Source organism: Chroicocephalus ridibundus, chromosome 7 (assembly GCF_963924245.1).
Source record: "Chroicocephalus ridibundus chromosome 7, bChrRid1.1, whole genome shotgun sequence".
NCBI lineage: Eukaryota > Metazoa > Chordata > Aves > Charadriiformes > Laridae > Chroicocephalus > Chroicocephalus ridibundus.
Genome location: NC_086290.1, coordinates 25,585,545 through 25,601,957, shown reverse-complemented (window position 1 = coordinate 25,601,957; position 16,413 = coordinate 25,585,545). Strand labels below are relative to the sequence as shown.

General features: G+C 39.2%; 1 protein-coding gene across 4 annotated transcripts in view; it reads right to left on the bottom strand.

Moving 5' to 3' along the window:
• The window catches only part of RAPGEF4 (Rap guanine nucleotide exchange factor 4), a 158,455-nt gene that overhangs the window by 40,828 nt on the left and 101,214 nt on the right, over positions 1-16,413 (bottom strand). For all 4 annotated transcript variants that reach the window (XM_063341029.1, XM_063341030.1, XM_063341031.1 and 1 more), the window contains 7 exons: positions 14,734-14,855; positions 13,118-13,301; positions 6,636-6,720; positions 3,989-4,049; positions 3,172-3,248; positions 1,902-2,048; positions 604-719 (listed from right to left, as the gene is read on the bottom strand). In XM_063341029.1, coding sequence (XP_063197099.1) covers positions 604-719; positions 1,902-2,048; positions 3,172-3,248; positions 3,989-4,049; positions 6,636-6,720; positions 13,118-13,301; positions 14,734-14,855 — 792 coding nt within the window. The remainder of the gene's footprint in view (positions 1-603; positions 720-1,901; positions 2,049-3,171; positions 3,249-3,988; positions 4,050-6,635; positions 6,721-13,117; positions 13,302-14,733; positions 14,856-16,413) is intronic.

Here is a 16,413-nt window from a genome sequence, read left to right as displayed (position 1 = left end):
GGGTTTTACCAACATTTGGAATTATAATAGTCTCACTCTCTACTCTTATCACAGTAGTACCCAAACGGAACTGTACTTTTTCCCTCTCAGGAAGAAAGTAAATATAATGAATATTGTTATTACAGTGCAAACCTATTCTGTAAGATAAGCTGTGTGACTTTCATTGCATGAGATCCAAAGATCTACGTATATAAATTGTACCTAGCAAACTCTTACTAGAATCCAGAGCTCAAAATCCAAAATGAAAATATCTGCACTTAACAATAAAACAATGTATTTTCCTCACGTCTTTTACACGGGAGGTCAGCTTAATAGGGTTTCAGCATTCTCCATGTGCAGTCCATTTAAAAGCTATTACATGAGATAAGTATTTACAGTGAGATCTTTAGAGAATTATTGTGTAAAGACATAGAACGGGTGTGCTGCTAGAAATGGATATAATATCCAGTATGGGGCATTTGATCAGCTGATGAATAAAAAAAGAAAACTTTATATACACTGCATTCTTCCATAGAAAGGGGGAATATGCTGTTGTTTGGATAACAATACTGTATGAAAAGGTTAATCATTGTCTGACATTTGCACTATTGAATGAAAACATACTTGTGCTGGGGCTGTGAATTTCCTTGATTAGAAACTCTGCTTCCTGCTGGGATCTTCTCCAACACCAAGACATCTTGGTCATGTTCTTTGAGTCTTACTGTATTTGCTTCCACATCCTGCAAGACAAGTTACTTTTAATAAAGTAATTGCACCCAATTTGGCTGATTAGTTACTCTGAAAAAGTGCATGACTTTCAAACACAAATGACTCTGGGGTTGGCTCTTTTCCACTGTGTTTATCTTTTTTCTGCTTTTCTCACAGGCAGAATCAAGAGGGAAGCACTGGCACTGGGGGGGGCAGCAGAGAAATGCAAGAACCATGTGAAAAATCTCTGGCTATGGCAAAAGTTTGCCAAAAAAAAAAAGTCCCTCCCCCAAACTTTCCATATGTAAAGTAATCTCTAACCCACTTATACATGATCATTATTATCTATAATATGACTTTCCTCTTTTTAAAAAAAGAAAATGGCACTTAAAAATGGTTAAGTCTTAGCTTAGTAAACGGGCAGTAAACTTCATTTTCTACTACCAGATCACAGTAGAAAATGAAAAAAAAGCTAAATCAGTTGGGAATCTCCATGGCCAACCCAACCTTACTGCTAATGGGATCCTTGTTCCCTTTGTACAGTAAACACAATCTTATGTTATTTTTCTAGCAGAGTACTCTGTCTGGACAGGTTTTACTGCTACAATACCGGGCATGTATACGTTCAAATACAGGATGACACTGGTTTTGACTTCCTATACTATGAATTATTGCAAAACAACTTGTATTTACAGAATTACAGCTAGACTTTGGAATACATTTGCCCTAACATGAATAACTGTAAAACTAGTCTGGGAATATCCTTCTAGAGTTATCTGATAAAGACATCTGTGTATTTACCTGTACTTTATTTAAATTTGCCACTTGATTCTGCCTTGAATCTATTGATTTTAAGGTACCTGACACTGACCTATGTGGGAGAACGGGTGATCTTGTTTTATTCAATATTTGGATGGGAGATCACCCAGAAATCCTGGACAGCATAAGGAAAAACTGAGCACTTGGCAAATTCTAGATGACAGAAACGTGAGAGACAAAAGATTCCATTTGCTCCCATTTTTGTGGCTGAGCTAGGAATAGAAGAATAGTAAAGATGATTAATATATTCCAGATTATGTCAGATCTCTTTTCTGCAATTAGGGACACTTCAAACAAGGTTATCAATATCAATATATCCATAGAAATAAGATGGACTCCAGAAAAATTTGCGAGTTCTGATATCACGCTGTTGGGGCAGCCCTTCCCACTCTTACCCTAAGAATCCTGTTGAAGTCCTCTTTGTCTACTCTCAAGAAGTGGCAGTTGTCTTCACGCAGAACAATGGAAGCTGCTCTGGGAGCATCATTCACAAGCGCTAACTTGCCAAAATCATCTCCTTCGTGTAAAGTACACACCACACCCTGCACAGAGCAAAACATTTACATGCAGAAACCCATCATTACTCTGGATTCTATTGAAAGTCCTTGTACAAACACCGGACTTCACAATCAAATACCAAAACAAATCTATTTGGCAGGAAATCAACAGCCAAAATAATGACTAGGAAACAATACTTGATAGCTGGTTATTACTATTACTAAAGAAAGGCAAGAATAGAAAAGAATTGGCTTGTTCTCGGAAATTACATTCAGCTTCAAGGACTCTTCTAGCCCTGCTGAAGACAGAAAGTTGTCGAGTTGTTTGTTTTTTTATTTAAAGAGGCCCTAAAAAATAAGATCAAGTTAGTGGAAATAACATATAACACCTCACATATAACCTCACATATAACACATCCTCAGCTGGTGTAAATCAGCAGCGCTCCATTTACTCCAATTTATAGTAACAGAGGATCTGGCCCACCCAGTGATGTAAAAAATGTAGCTAAATATGGGTTACTTAAGCACCAGGGCCTCTATGCCAGATTTTGGTGAAATGCTTGGTGTTCAGAATAGAGTATTCTTGGTCACTGAATGAGAAATCAGTAGGGAAGTAAGGATTTTTAAAGACTCAAGGGATTGCTATGTACTAAAGTCCTATGTTTTGCCTTGAAAAATCTCTCTCATAAACAGGAAATTTAATAGAGATGCTCTTCAGTCTAGAGCTTAACTAAAATGAAGCGCTGGCATAAATTTGGGAGGGGTTCATCCAACCTGAGAAACTCACAAAGCAGTACTTCTGTCAGACATGCGTCAGAAAAGTTAGTCATACAAATGCAAGAGAATACGGTAGTAAAGGGACAGGGCAAAAACCCCCATGAGACAGAAGTCTGGCAATTCACCGAATTCCAGAAAATTACTCTGTCCTAAAGATACTGATGTAACTCTGACGAATTATATTCAGAAAGTGTGTAATATATCCTGAAATTATACAGCAATCAACTGGAAGTATAATCAGTGAAACCACTGGGTCATTTCTTAATAAAATTACATTCAATTTGTTTCCTCAGACAAAGTAATTTTGCTCTAAATTAGACTGTATTCCTTCAAAGTTTACTTTTACAAGTTTAATAATAAGAATCATATAAAAAGTCTTCTGAAAAAATACCTTGCCATAAATGACTACGTTTACTGATCCCTTTAGGATAATGTACCAAGAAGTACCTTCTTCTCCCTGATTAAATACTACAAGAGAGAGAAAAGATTTTATGGTGAGAATATAGTTATTCAAAATATAAATGGGCCAGATTCTGCACTCAATAAAATTCAAGGTAACTCTATTGCAGTCATATTAATGTCTACCTTGAAAAAGGGCATATTATGATCTTAAAAGCAAATGCCTTCAGATTTTAGAAAAAAACCCACACACCCATATAGCAGTTATTTTATTACACTGCTGTGAAAATTGCTTTTATTTTCCATGACAATTGCAACAACTACTTTATCAATACACGTCAGGTTATCAATTACTAATCAGCACACAGATTTGAATCCCACCTGTAGCACCATGTTCTAACCCCATTTTCTAGTCGCCGTGAATTTGCCATTCATTTGCTAAAACTTATCAGTATAAACAAGTCTGAGTAATCTAACATTTTAATACTTTTCTTTTGTGTTGCCAGATTTTTTTTAATACAAGGATAATATTAAAATACATTTTAAATAAAGATTGGTCCAACCCAAAATTCTAGATAAAAACACACCAAAATTGTAGGTGATACATACATCCAACCAAGGATATAGAATTAATTTTGGTACTGACCCTGCAATCATCAGCAGACTAAGACAACACCTATTACCTCAGGTTTTAAACACTCAAGTTTGAAGAGTGCATCCAAGTGTTGCTCTTGCCATTTAAACATTAAGAATTTAAATGTCCACGCCACAGATTAGAAAGAAGATCTCACGGGATTACATTTACTTACAGACCGTTCCTGCTTTGGGATGTGACTCAAAAATGAGGACACCTGCTAATTCTCGCTTTACCTTAAAATAAAGAGAGAGAAATTACGGTTTTTACATGTATCTTACTCTTCCTGGTGAGGGGAAGTCACATAATATACCCCAGTCGCTGCTTTCCTTCCCTCTGCATTGTTCAGTATCATTCAGAGTCACAAGTCAGACAATGGTCTGCTTCACTTCATGTCCTAATTGCTACTGATCGGCTTTACAGAACATGACCCTCTACATTTCCTGGCTCCAAATGCCTCAGACAAGGGCGTCTTTAAGATATGAGTCTCCACATCTTTCTTCATACACACACATGTGAAACCGCCATTACCATTAACATCACGGAAAATTTCAAATGGTAATCACTAATCTATTACAGAAGATAACTAGCAATTGCCAAGTACTCCACGGGGCTCTGTGGTATTCCTGTTCTTCCCTGAGAAACCAGTACCCTTCCCCTTCCTGACATAAGTCTGGCCACTTCTGCTGTGTGGAGCTGTGAGGTGCAGCCATCTGGACCTGCTGAGGCCCCTTTACGCCTGACAGCTTCCCAGGCAAAGCGTCCAGCTCACTGCCTCTTCCAGGACTGGAGAGTGGGGCACTGCCCTCGGGGTCAGCCTGCTCCTCGCTGGGTTCGTATTGCTCTGATGGGATTAGCTCTTACAACTCACCGGACAGTTGCCTCTGGTGAGACACTGTTTAAAACCTCTCTTTCTCACTGTAGTTGGTGTTACTTTCACAAAATAGTAGCAGCATTGGGAATCTCATATTATCCTGAGTTTTCCTATGTGCTTTATGTCCCTCTTCATACAACTGCAAGTCTCCAAGGACTTGGAGGCCAATTTCCAAGCAGTGGGATTCTTGTCTTCAGAGAATGTCAGCTGGTGACAATCCATGTTCCAGAGGTACTACTGTGTAACTTAACTGTGCCAAATACAGGTCAAAAGCTGGCTCCAACATTTATTTATTAGTAGTATTTTCACACCATTCTCCCAATTGTTTAAATTGAAAAAAAAATTAGGCCATGAATAAAAACCTAGGGAAGAACTCTCAAATTCTGGACACAATCTAGATGAGAGTCTGGTGGCTGCATCTCCTGAGACATGTAGACAAATTCAGGCTCTGATGTCCTAAAGGCACCCACCAAACCTTTGCACAAGTACCAAGCAGAAACATACCACACCAGCCACCCCTCCCGCAAGTCTTTCCTGAAAACCAGGGCAAAGCACTCCCTGTTTGCTGTCTGGAGAAGAAGAGGGATAAATGGAGGCGTTGGGACAGGTGGTTTTTTTGGTACAGTGACCAGTGAAAGCACCCACAGGCCTATGATTTCTGTAACAGTTATCTCACCAAACTCTTTTATAACCTCTGCCTGAAGGCAATGATATTTTCATAAGGACAGGAAATACATTAGCACTGTTCTGCACATTGTAGAGAGCGTTCCTACCCATGTACGTCCTCAGACGTCTTCTCAGCTATTTCAGTCACTTGCCTCTGCACTGAATGAATCCTCTCAATGACGCCAAGATTTTGATTTGTTTTTAACGCTGTATTATATAATTGTTTTTCATTCATACATTAACTTCTTAGGCTTCTCTAGCAGGGATTAGTTCACCACCATGAGACCTGAGTTTTTTCCATTTTACTTCCTGCTGCTCATGGCATATCTAGAAAACGTACTACTTTAGGAATTATGCCTTTGCTTTCAAGTCGATTGACCATTAATCTTTTGGTTCATAGCAGCAATGCTGTCTGTTGCTCCTCTGAAGATTTCCTCTAAGCTAGTCATGGTTTCTGTCCTCTGCTTTAGTTCGTGCTGCATGTAATACACTGGTGTTTCCAAATTCTTACTAAAAACATGGAATCAACTGCACTTCTTCAAAATGCCAAGTATTTCTTGCAGTTTGTATCATTTGACATCCTTCCTCTATATGCAACTTGCTATGGATTTTTACCTCAAGTCTGAATTTCTTCTCCTCTGGAAATATTTTGTGGTTTGGATTTTTTTGGTTTGGGTTATGCCTGTAGTATCAAGAGTGTTCTTCACCCCCCCTCAGTGTGCTAACGGTGGTGAGTCTTTAAACAGTTGCGTTCTCTCTTCCAGGCATTTTCTCCATTTCATTTATTCTTGGTTCTCTGCACTGTTCTTGCCCACTCAGAGAGAAGGTGTCTGATGGGCTTTCCTTCACGCTAGGACGAAACTCCCACCAGCCAGCACTGCCCAGTACACCCTTCTGCACTGTGTGATTCCCCCTCCTGGTTCAAGCCAAGACTTCTTATAGTTCAGAAATCAGACATCTATTCTGGAAAATTCTTTAGGGCCGCAGTCCCAGGTGTCAGGTCAGATTGCATGCATCTTAATTTAAACTCAGATATGGACCCAGACGGAAGACCTGTGCCAAGTGAGTCAGTGGGCAGAAACACGTGAAGAGAATTGTATCTGATATCCAAAAGACAACCTACATCTGCATAGTGCTTGGGTGGTCCTCACAGGCGGGAATAACTTATTTGCATGGAAAGTATAAATAGAAAGGGTTGTAGGCGCTCCAATTCTAATAAAGTACCAGAAGTCAAAATTCAATATCCCTTTTGGTGATGAGTTACATTTTTAAAAATACTTACTGTGGTAGAAAGATGAGATAAGGCCTTAATGTGAAGAAGTTCTTCATATATAATTTCTAAGTCATCTACAGTTCTCTGGCCAGGCCTATAGAAAGAAGATAAAAAGGACAGCAAAATGCAATAAATGCCCAAAATAAACACTTAGAGAAGTACAAAACAACACAAAATGCTGTTGTACTCTCTACTGAAGGGTACATCCTCACGGGGCTGTACGGTGGTTTTGGCTGGAGGACTGAAACACACAAAGGATGGAAGCACTATGAAACCACCTGAATGACACCGAGGAGCAGCCATGGCAACCACTTCAGAGAGATCCTGATTAGGCAGCTTTCCTGATGAAATCAAGCGTTCTATAAGTAAAATGGTCAGATGAATCAAAAATGGTACGTAAAGATTCGTTTCTTTCAAAAGGACTCCTGGGTGTGGGTCCTGTGCTTTTTTTCACGTGGCACTAATTAGTTGTAGCAAACAGACAGTAGTAGTGGTTTGTAAAGGAGCCCGTGAATTTCTGCTGAACCATTTGGAAGAGGCAGCAGGGCATCCTGGAGGACAGTAAATGACCACTAGAGAGTTAATGCTGAGTGCTGTTGTTCAGCCACAAAGGTAAATAAGAACAACTCAATAGTTTCAACTTCTCTCACTGAAAAATACAAGAAGCTGCCATTAATAAAAAGCATGTGTTGACGAAGGAATAATCCTCCTATAACACAACAAGGAATGAGGCTGCCACTGTGACTGAAATCATTGCAATTCGGTATTCTACACACTGGAAAATTTTCTGATTGCTAAAAAAGGACACAAATACCTGAGGACTGTAGTGTGTCAGAGACGCTTCGGAGGACCTAATTAGTAGTACCCATGAGAAGGAGTTGCAGGAGCTTGTGAGTAACTCCATCTTTTTCGCATTCACAAGATTCTCTTCAGTTAAAGTGTCAAATACAAGTTTGTTTTCTAAAAGGACAAATGCTCCTGTGATATAATTTCAGACAGCACATTGGAGTTACATACACACACAGAGAAAAAATCCTTTAAAGCATTATCCTAAGTTACTTTTATAGGACTGAGTCCTTTCAAAGAATGTGAAAAGCAGAACACAAGTAATTAAATCAATGGGCCAAGAACAGCAGAAAAGAGCAACCTAGATCATAAGAAGTGAGAGAGGATAAATTTAAGATGCGAGGAACTAGGATTAAAGGAAGTCCGGTTCAGGGGCAGGACTTTCAAAGGAGAAGGTTTACATGCTCACATTAAGAACAGGCTACTGCGCAGTTCCAAACCCCACTGTCTGCAAAGTGTGATGTCTAAAGAATTAACAGCTCAGCTGAATCTTTGGACGGCCCTAGAAGAACCCTCCTGACAGAAGTATTCCTCCTAAAATGTCAATATTAAAGGAGACTAGCACCTAGACGATCAGGAAAGTCATATAAAGACATATAGTACTCTACAGGTTTTCTTCCTAATCACCTCTTGGTTCATCAGTCTATCTAAATAATGTATGAGGGAGAAGGAGCACCCAGCAATTGCGTCACTCTGAAGTTATATTGCATCTTTTTGCAAAAGAAGTTTGATGGAGACTTCTTTTGGATGAAAGAAGTACTGAAGAAGTCATAGAAAACATAAGGACAACTGACATCTGTGCTAAGCCAGCTGTATTTTTCATCTGTTTTTCACTTACCAATGATATGCATTTATTATTGCCCAGATTAAAGACCAATTTAGACAAAAAACGTTTTAGATGAAATTATTCTTTTCTCATACAGAATGGAATGAACTGCTAAGGGAGAAACAGAAAATGGTTTGGTACTCCTATGCCCTCTAGTGACTCAAAATACTCTTTACTATTTCTGAATCTGGCTTGAAATTATAAGGCTGCCACTCCTAGTGATTTATGTGGAGCAGTAGCAGCTTAAGTAAGTAAGTACAGAATAAAGCTAAGCCAGTACGAGCTACCTTTCATTGGAGATTTAAGAAACACACTGTTAGGATTTTAACATATAATACTGCCCATAGGAAGTAACAACTTTAATTTTATTACATGCTTGCAAAACCAGCACGTCTTGGAAAACAGAAAACATAGCATAACAAATTAACACATTTCTACATGACATTAAAATATGAACGGATGATGTCTTACTACCTCAGATCTCTATCAAGACAAAAGGGTACACTCTTCTTTCAGTATGTCCATTTGCCTCCTGCGTTAGCACACTGGGAGGACTGACAATCTATAGTGGATGTACCCAGTCTTTACTTCTGCTCCTGCAGATGTCACGTGGAGAGATATTAGGCATCACTGCTTCTGAAAAACCTGTGTGGTGACCCACTGATGTTGATTTGTAGGATCCTGCTGTGTAAAGACCTAGTTTCTGCAGGGGACACATTCTAACAGCAATAGCTGGTTATGGACAGGATAATAAATGGAATAGGTAGAGAACAAGGCTACACATTAATGGACAGGAGAACTCAGGTGATATTAAGTGATCAATAAAAACTGTTCAGTGTTTGGAGAATTTATCAAGGTCAGAGACATTGAGCTTCTCTGTGACTAAGATGTTGACAGAAACATAGTACTTTGCCACAGATAAATCATGTACGTACAGCTAACCAGAAAATTCTCAGATAATAAGAACAAGGGAAAGGACCAGAGACACCATAACATTGCAATTATATGTCAAATACGCATATATTTTCAGAGTACAAATTTTGTCTTCAAGTACCATAAAGAATATATAGGAGACATGAATAATCTTGAATAATGTGAAAGTGAATGAGTGTTCACTTATTCTAGCACGTAATCTTTGTGCTTCAATCAGTGCTCCTTGATCAACTCCATATATACAATTTACCACCTATAACACCCATAAATGTCAGTGAACTGGTATGTGGAAAGATAATCTGTATTTCCTGTCCCAGAAATAACACTTGGTTTATTAAATGTCATTGGCAGAAAACTCCACCAAGGACGACAGAACTTAATACATACAGGCTTTACGGAGAAATCCAGTATGGTTCTTACTACTAACAGCTGGGTGCAATATCTAAATAAAAAAATTTAAGAATAAGAGAATAAATATATCTTGCTTAATTTTTACAAGACCTTCAAGAAGCTATAGATTCTTAGGAATAATTAAATGGATATTTTATAATAGATATTTTTATATTTTATAATATATATTTTTTGTGCTGTTTACCATGTTTAAGTTTGTTTTCACTTCCTCTCCCTAGCACCCTGTCGAGCTTACTTATGCAAGTTGACACTAAAATTTGATTACTGATCACACGTGGAATCAAACACTCTTTGTACTGAGAAAAAAATGTGCCGAGTGAAGTCACCAACAATAAATAACACAGATTTTTTGCTTCAGTCATACTGCTAACTTACAGTAGCCTAGAGTACTAAAAAAGAATATAATCCATAACATCGTCTGAGTGAAATACTGTTGTCTGATTAATATCATTCTCTCTGTAAAGACTCCTGTTATTACTGTGCTTAGCTTTGTATTATAGCATCCTATTTAATTAGGGTTTACCATCAAGTTAGCTATATCTGAACACCATTAAAATCAAATAAAAATAACTGGAAAAGTGTTTTCAGGATGTATTTTCATACTGAAGGATTGAAACTCTTGTAAGGAAGAGCTGTGTTAATTCCACAATATTTTTTGCAGGGACTTGCTCAAGGTCTGCACCTGTGCTCCAGGCATTATAAGAAGCAGAGAGCTGTGTTTGCTACTTCACAAAAAGCTATTTTCACATTCAGTGTATGTGTTTCCGAAGAAAAAAAACACCACCCAATAGCAACAAGAGTCTGCCAAAAATTTCCCTGAGCTCCATTCTGTTTTTTAAACTATAGAACATTCTTTCACAGTTTGACAGTTAAAATGCTGCAGTTAATGTAATAAACAGAGAATTTTTTAAGTCGACTGTCAAAACAAGTGACACTTTTTGCTAGAGATTTTCAGATTTTGAACAATAGAAAGTACCTTTCAAAGCAACAGCTTCATTATACAATCAAATTCTCAAAGTAATCTTCTCATCAAAGAATATTGTCTTATTTCATTCAGGGTAATTATCGGAGTTCTGTAACCTCTCTGGAAATGGTGACTATTATAAAATGCAGCTGTGTTGGTTTGAAAATTGTGGGTCCTGCTCAGGTCAGCCAGAGACAGGGTCTCTGAAGCCCTGACAATTCCTTGAACTTTTGGCAGCTGTAATGGTGTCTACTCAAAACTAGCAGGACTCTGAGATTCATGGAGATTTTAACAGCTTTGATACAGCTCAGCCCAGGGTGGACTTTCAACTAACAAAATCATAACGTATGTAAACTGAATACTAGAACAGTAGTTAATATGGTGCCTGGCAGTAGAAGCTTGCTCCCACGAGCAAAGGGCAGCAAAAATAAGCACCTTCAGGGACAGGGATAGGGAAAGATGTCAGATGGCTGTCAGTCTTGAGCAAACCGATTTCCCCTCACTATATTGCATGAAAAATCTCCTCTGAATATTCTTTCAGATGATGCTGTGCAAGTGACGACAGAGAGGGGAAAGCGGTACTTTCCACAGCATCATTCCAGCCCTTCAGCTCTCTGCAAGGAGCATGGATGATAATCAACATTGATCCTGCCGGCGTAAACTTACACTGGCTGCTCTGAAAGTCACGATGGAAAGAAAAAGTAGCAGGCAGCCAAAACCCAGGAAAATCTAAGGGGGCAATTCTCCAAGAGTCAACCTGCTCAGTCACCCTGAAGGAAAGGAGATGGTGCAGAGGTGCAGGGTCACAGCACGCATTGCACTGCTCACAGTCTCCGAAGGACTGGCATCTGCTCATAGGTGCAAGAAGCCCCCTTTAGCTCCTCAGTGGAGAAGGCACAGGACATCTCTGTCAGGAGAAAACACCTCACTTCCCTGACAGCATAAGGGTTTATGGAAGCACCATGCTCCCAGCCTAGTTTGTCTATGTATTTTGCGTGACAGGGAGTGAGCTGTCCTTTGGTTGTGTTTGACTAGACCTCTAATAAACAGAGGAAAGAGAATTTATACTTTTAAAACTATTGCTGCATGGCAGTGTTACCTGTTTTTATAAGCACAAGTATCTGATGGCACTTTCGAAATTCAGTGCTTTTAGCATTTTTGGAAAAGTGCCATCTAAATAAGCTTACAATCTAAACAGACAGCAGAGGGCCAAGAATGGATCGGGGAAAGGATACAGATGGAACCAGAACAAGAGCAAGCACTTGTGTTAAGTGGATTCAAAACATTTTTAGTATAAAAAAATGTTCTCACGCTGTAGGCAAGGCCCAGTCCTACCCCATAGCTAAGACAAACTTTGCCAATTGCCTCAAAGGAGCAGGATCCAGCTTTGTTTACTTACCTTTCTTGAACTGACCCTTTTACAAGTAAATCTTTTGTGAAGATGACCTTAAGTAATTCATTATTCTCTGTGCACTTAATTAGCAGCAAAATATGTCTTCAGCAGCTTCTACACGCTACTTGCATAATGAAGAGATTGCCTTCAAGGGTCAAACAGAGTTTATACTGGTTGCTTTAAGTCACAATAAAGTTGCCCATAAAGAAGGCCTTTAGTGCAGTTTTCAGTGTGACCAGAATGTATTGCCGAAAGGATGGTCAGCCAACCGGCGAGTGAGAGGACATGATCTGGCACAGGCTGCCCAGAGAGGTGGTGGAGTCTCCAACTCTGGAGACATTCAAAACCCGCCTGGACGCGCTCCTGTGCAACCTGCTCTAGGTGACCCCGCTCTGGCAGGGGGTTGGATTAGATGATCTCCAGAGGTCCCTTCCAACCCTATGATTCTATGATTCTATGATTCTATCTGAGAGCTATGAAAAGGTCAGGCAGACATCCTCTGTGGCCTTGGTACAGAAACCATTTTTTTTTCAATGTATTGATTTTATAACCATAAGAATGGATAAATAAACCCACAGAACCACATTTCACACCTTGCTAGCAAACTACAACAGGCCAAGTCCAGCTTATCTTAATTCAATAAAGTTCTACCGAGGATGAATCTAATTAATGGCTGCCACTGACAGCTGTAATTGAAAGGCACTTGCTGTGCTACCGTCCTACCACTCTACTCACTCACAATAACTGAAAGCAGCATAGTTAATTGAATCGCACATCTACACAGAAAGTGTTAACGGAGCAGGACTCTTCTATTACCTGCAACTTACTTTTGGGGAGACTCAGAAATGAAATAAAAACTCTTAATGCAGCATTTACCTCAAAGTGTGTATGATGGCATTCATGGCCTTTGATGGTTATTCTCAACACATAGTTCAACTTGTAAGCATTAATAAGGACTGGAAATGACTTAACATGGACTTAAAAACTTTAGAGGTTGAACAAACTGGCACTGAAGTGGAATAACTGGCCAAAGGATGCCTGATAATAAATGTAGACTTCTCTTGTTTCCTTGCCACAAGGAAAGCTCATGTATAATATTAACTCATTAATCTGCTTACGGTTTTCTGAGAATCATCCTCATATGAGCATCTGGCCCAATCTGAGACAGAAGCAGCATAGTGTCCTGTAGCTCCTCATCGCATTCTTTTTTCTCTTCCTCAGTTGGCAAAGGGGCATCTTCATGCTCATCGTCCAAAAATCGATAAAATAAGTACTTGTCTTGAAAGTGGTGTTCCTGATCCACTGAAAACAACACGACATGTCAAACACAAAGCTTTCCTCATTACAGTTAACCTTGTAGAAATCTGGGTGGCATCGTATATGTCACAGATATATTAGTTAGGAAGGGAAAGAAAGCTACAGAGAAACTACAAGAGTATGAAACACTTCTATTTCTCACATACGTCCAAATTATGTAGCCTGAAGGGTACACTTTTAAATTGTGTACTACAAATACTTTCCAAGCGGCTTCTATATGTGTGTGTTGTGGGTGTGTAGACATAAGTGTGTGTGTGCGTGTGCATGTGCGTGTTTTTTTTCTTATTAGATCTGGTTTTGTTCTTATTGTTTCAAATAATTTCTTTTAAGCAAACAATTTACATTGGGGAAATGGTTACGTCATTAATTTCTAAGAGGTGGACACCTTGCCCTACATGATTCAGACAGGGCTAAAAGGTAACAAAAGCATCTAAACTCTTTCTGATGTACCAGAAATGTACATCATCAAGATGCAATCCCAGGGGAACTTAATGGAAAGACTACCAAGAGAAGACTTCTAAAGACAGGCTATGATATAGTGAAGGACAAACCCTTGGTCTTCCAAGCAAGTTGGAGCGATGTGTTGAGTTGGTTACTGTGATGCAGCTTGCAACAGTTTGCCCCTGGGAGTTCAAGGGAATATTAGGCAGGAATTAAAGTTAGAGCCCTTAGGGTAAGGAAGTGGTGGAAACAATCTGTCTTCTTAGTGTGGAAATTTTTCCCTGGGATATGGGAAGCACAGCAGAGGATAAATGGAAGTGTACTGTAATAGAACTGCTCTTCTGAACTTAATAAAACTGTACATGCAAAGTTTCAAATATGAATATTGCTTTAGAAAGCTACCCTTTTGAGGGCTATAATATCCTGTTAGCAAGTAAATCCTGCCAAATGGAAACTGAAAGTCAGTGTGAAATACAGTCAGAAAACTAACGTAAAATCCCAGATCTCTGCACTGGAATATTTGGAGTGCTGAATTTGGGAACCATTCCAAAACCGCTGAAAATCATTCCAAAATTATGGATCTGAGCAAACACAAATGCTCACATTCACTTCCAAATGCTGCAAATCTTTGATGAAGATCATTTTTTCTGTATGGTAATACATCTCTTGGTTTTGGCCTGAGCGCTATCCAGCTCTTGCAGTATAAGCACTAGCCAGTGCACTCCTAAGTATAGTTAGAGTTATCATTATAAACTGTTCATTTACTTTTCAACATTCTCATAAGTTAAAAAGGCATACTGGTAGCAAGATTCATGTAATGCTGTCTGTGTGTTGCACTGGCACTTATGAATGAACAGGCTGCTCTGCAGCATTTCTTTTGGGCTCATGGTCCCATTCTTTTTCATGAAAGAAAGATCTACAGAGGCACTGATGTCACACATTGCCCATGGTTTAGTCAAGATGCTGATTATCTTACCGTGGTTAAGAACACCTTCTTCCAGCAATACTTGCCACATGCCAACAGCCTGGGTTCGTGAATGGACACAAGGACTTTGCTGCATCATCCAGTCAACTAGTTCTGTCCCCACACAGCATTGCCTTAAGGACAAATAAATAGGTAGAAGTGAAAAGGGAGCTAGGCAAGAGGGAGATCACACACAGTGTCTGCCAAGAGCAGTGATATCTTAAACTCTGTATGTCCTTACTCAAATCTCCCTGCAGAAAACACAATGTCACCATCTACACGTATATACTCAAAATACCAGTGAAGGTGTTCAGTTTTGAGGGATCAGACATCAGAACAATAAGTGTTTTGGGAAATGCAAAGTTCAGAGCATCAGACTGAGTACGTGCCACCTGGTACAAAACCTATTGTACCAGCACGACAACTTCAACACAGATTTTAAAGGAAACCTTCTCTGTATAGCATGGGATAGCAAAAGCCTCACGCTTTTCAGAATCCTGCATGAAAACACATCATTGAACACTGTAAAAGCTTTGCCAAGGAGAACAGCCTCCACAGGAAGAGTGAGTGTTATGAGTGTTCCTCCATTTGTAACCAAACTTGGGCCACACTGTATTTGAGGACATTGGTTTGTAGGTCCACAGTGTTTCTGAGGCTCTCTCATGCTAGGTGTTGGTCACCTCACACATCCTGACTGACCCAGACGCAGACAACAGCAGGCCTCAAATTCTGGAGAATGCCCAAAGAGGGGGGAAAGAACCAAAAAGCCACATGGTCACTAAGTAAAATTCTTTGTCATAACACTCCGTACCTCAGCAGAACAGAAGCAAATAAGCAATGTGATCAAAAACTTACACATCTGTAACTGATCACAGGCAGAACAGAGAGGAAGCTGGCTAGTGCTAGACAGGCTCCTGTGGCTCCACACTTCACGCATCACTTTCAGAGACCAAGGAAATAGATAATACTGAAATTGCTGAAACTTAGCTTAAATAATGCTCCTCCAATTATAATCCCATTTTAATGACAAAACTTTCCCTCACCTGGATCCAATCTAAATTTTGGCATTCCATATTTAAAAAACACAAGGATAGAACAGTAAGAGTTTTTCCCAGATATGTATGAAATAAAACAGTGCAGTTGTTTGGACCAGCACTGATCTTCATTTATCATACGTGCTCTTTCGTTCTTCCAGAACAATGAGCAATATCATATCATGATATATTCTCAGATCAGCTCACAAGATACGGATACCCAGCATCATATTAAATACATTTTGGTCTCAAATTTGGAAAATCAATGCACTTATCTCAAAAGCAGATCAAACCTACTGATTTATTATTTAGAAAAAGACATACTCAGAGATTTTAAGCCAATGTTTATTTAAATATATTCTGAATAATGCATTAGGTATTTGATTTAAACATTAGACACTAAAAAAATTGATTGTTTCTTAAACCAACAGTAGATAGATCCTGACTTATTGAAGTCAGATTCCTATTCTGCAAGTGCCATTGTTATCCCACTTCAGCAAGACAGTGCTGCCACCAGCAGGAAGACGAGAAAGCCTGGCAATACACTCGAAAAAACCAATAATTTAAATAGAGCAGAAAATCTACATAAGGAATGTTTCTAGCCAGGTGAATTTTTCGAACTCCACACTGAGCAACACTGCTGCAGCAATCAGTACAA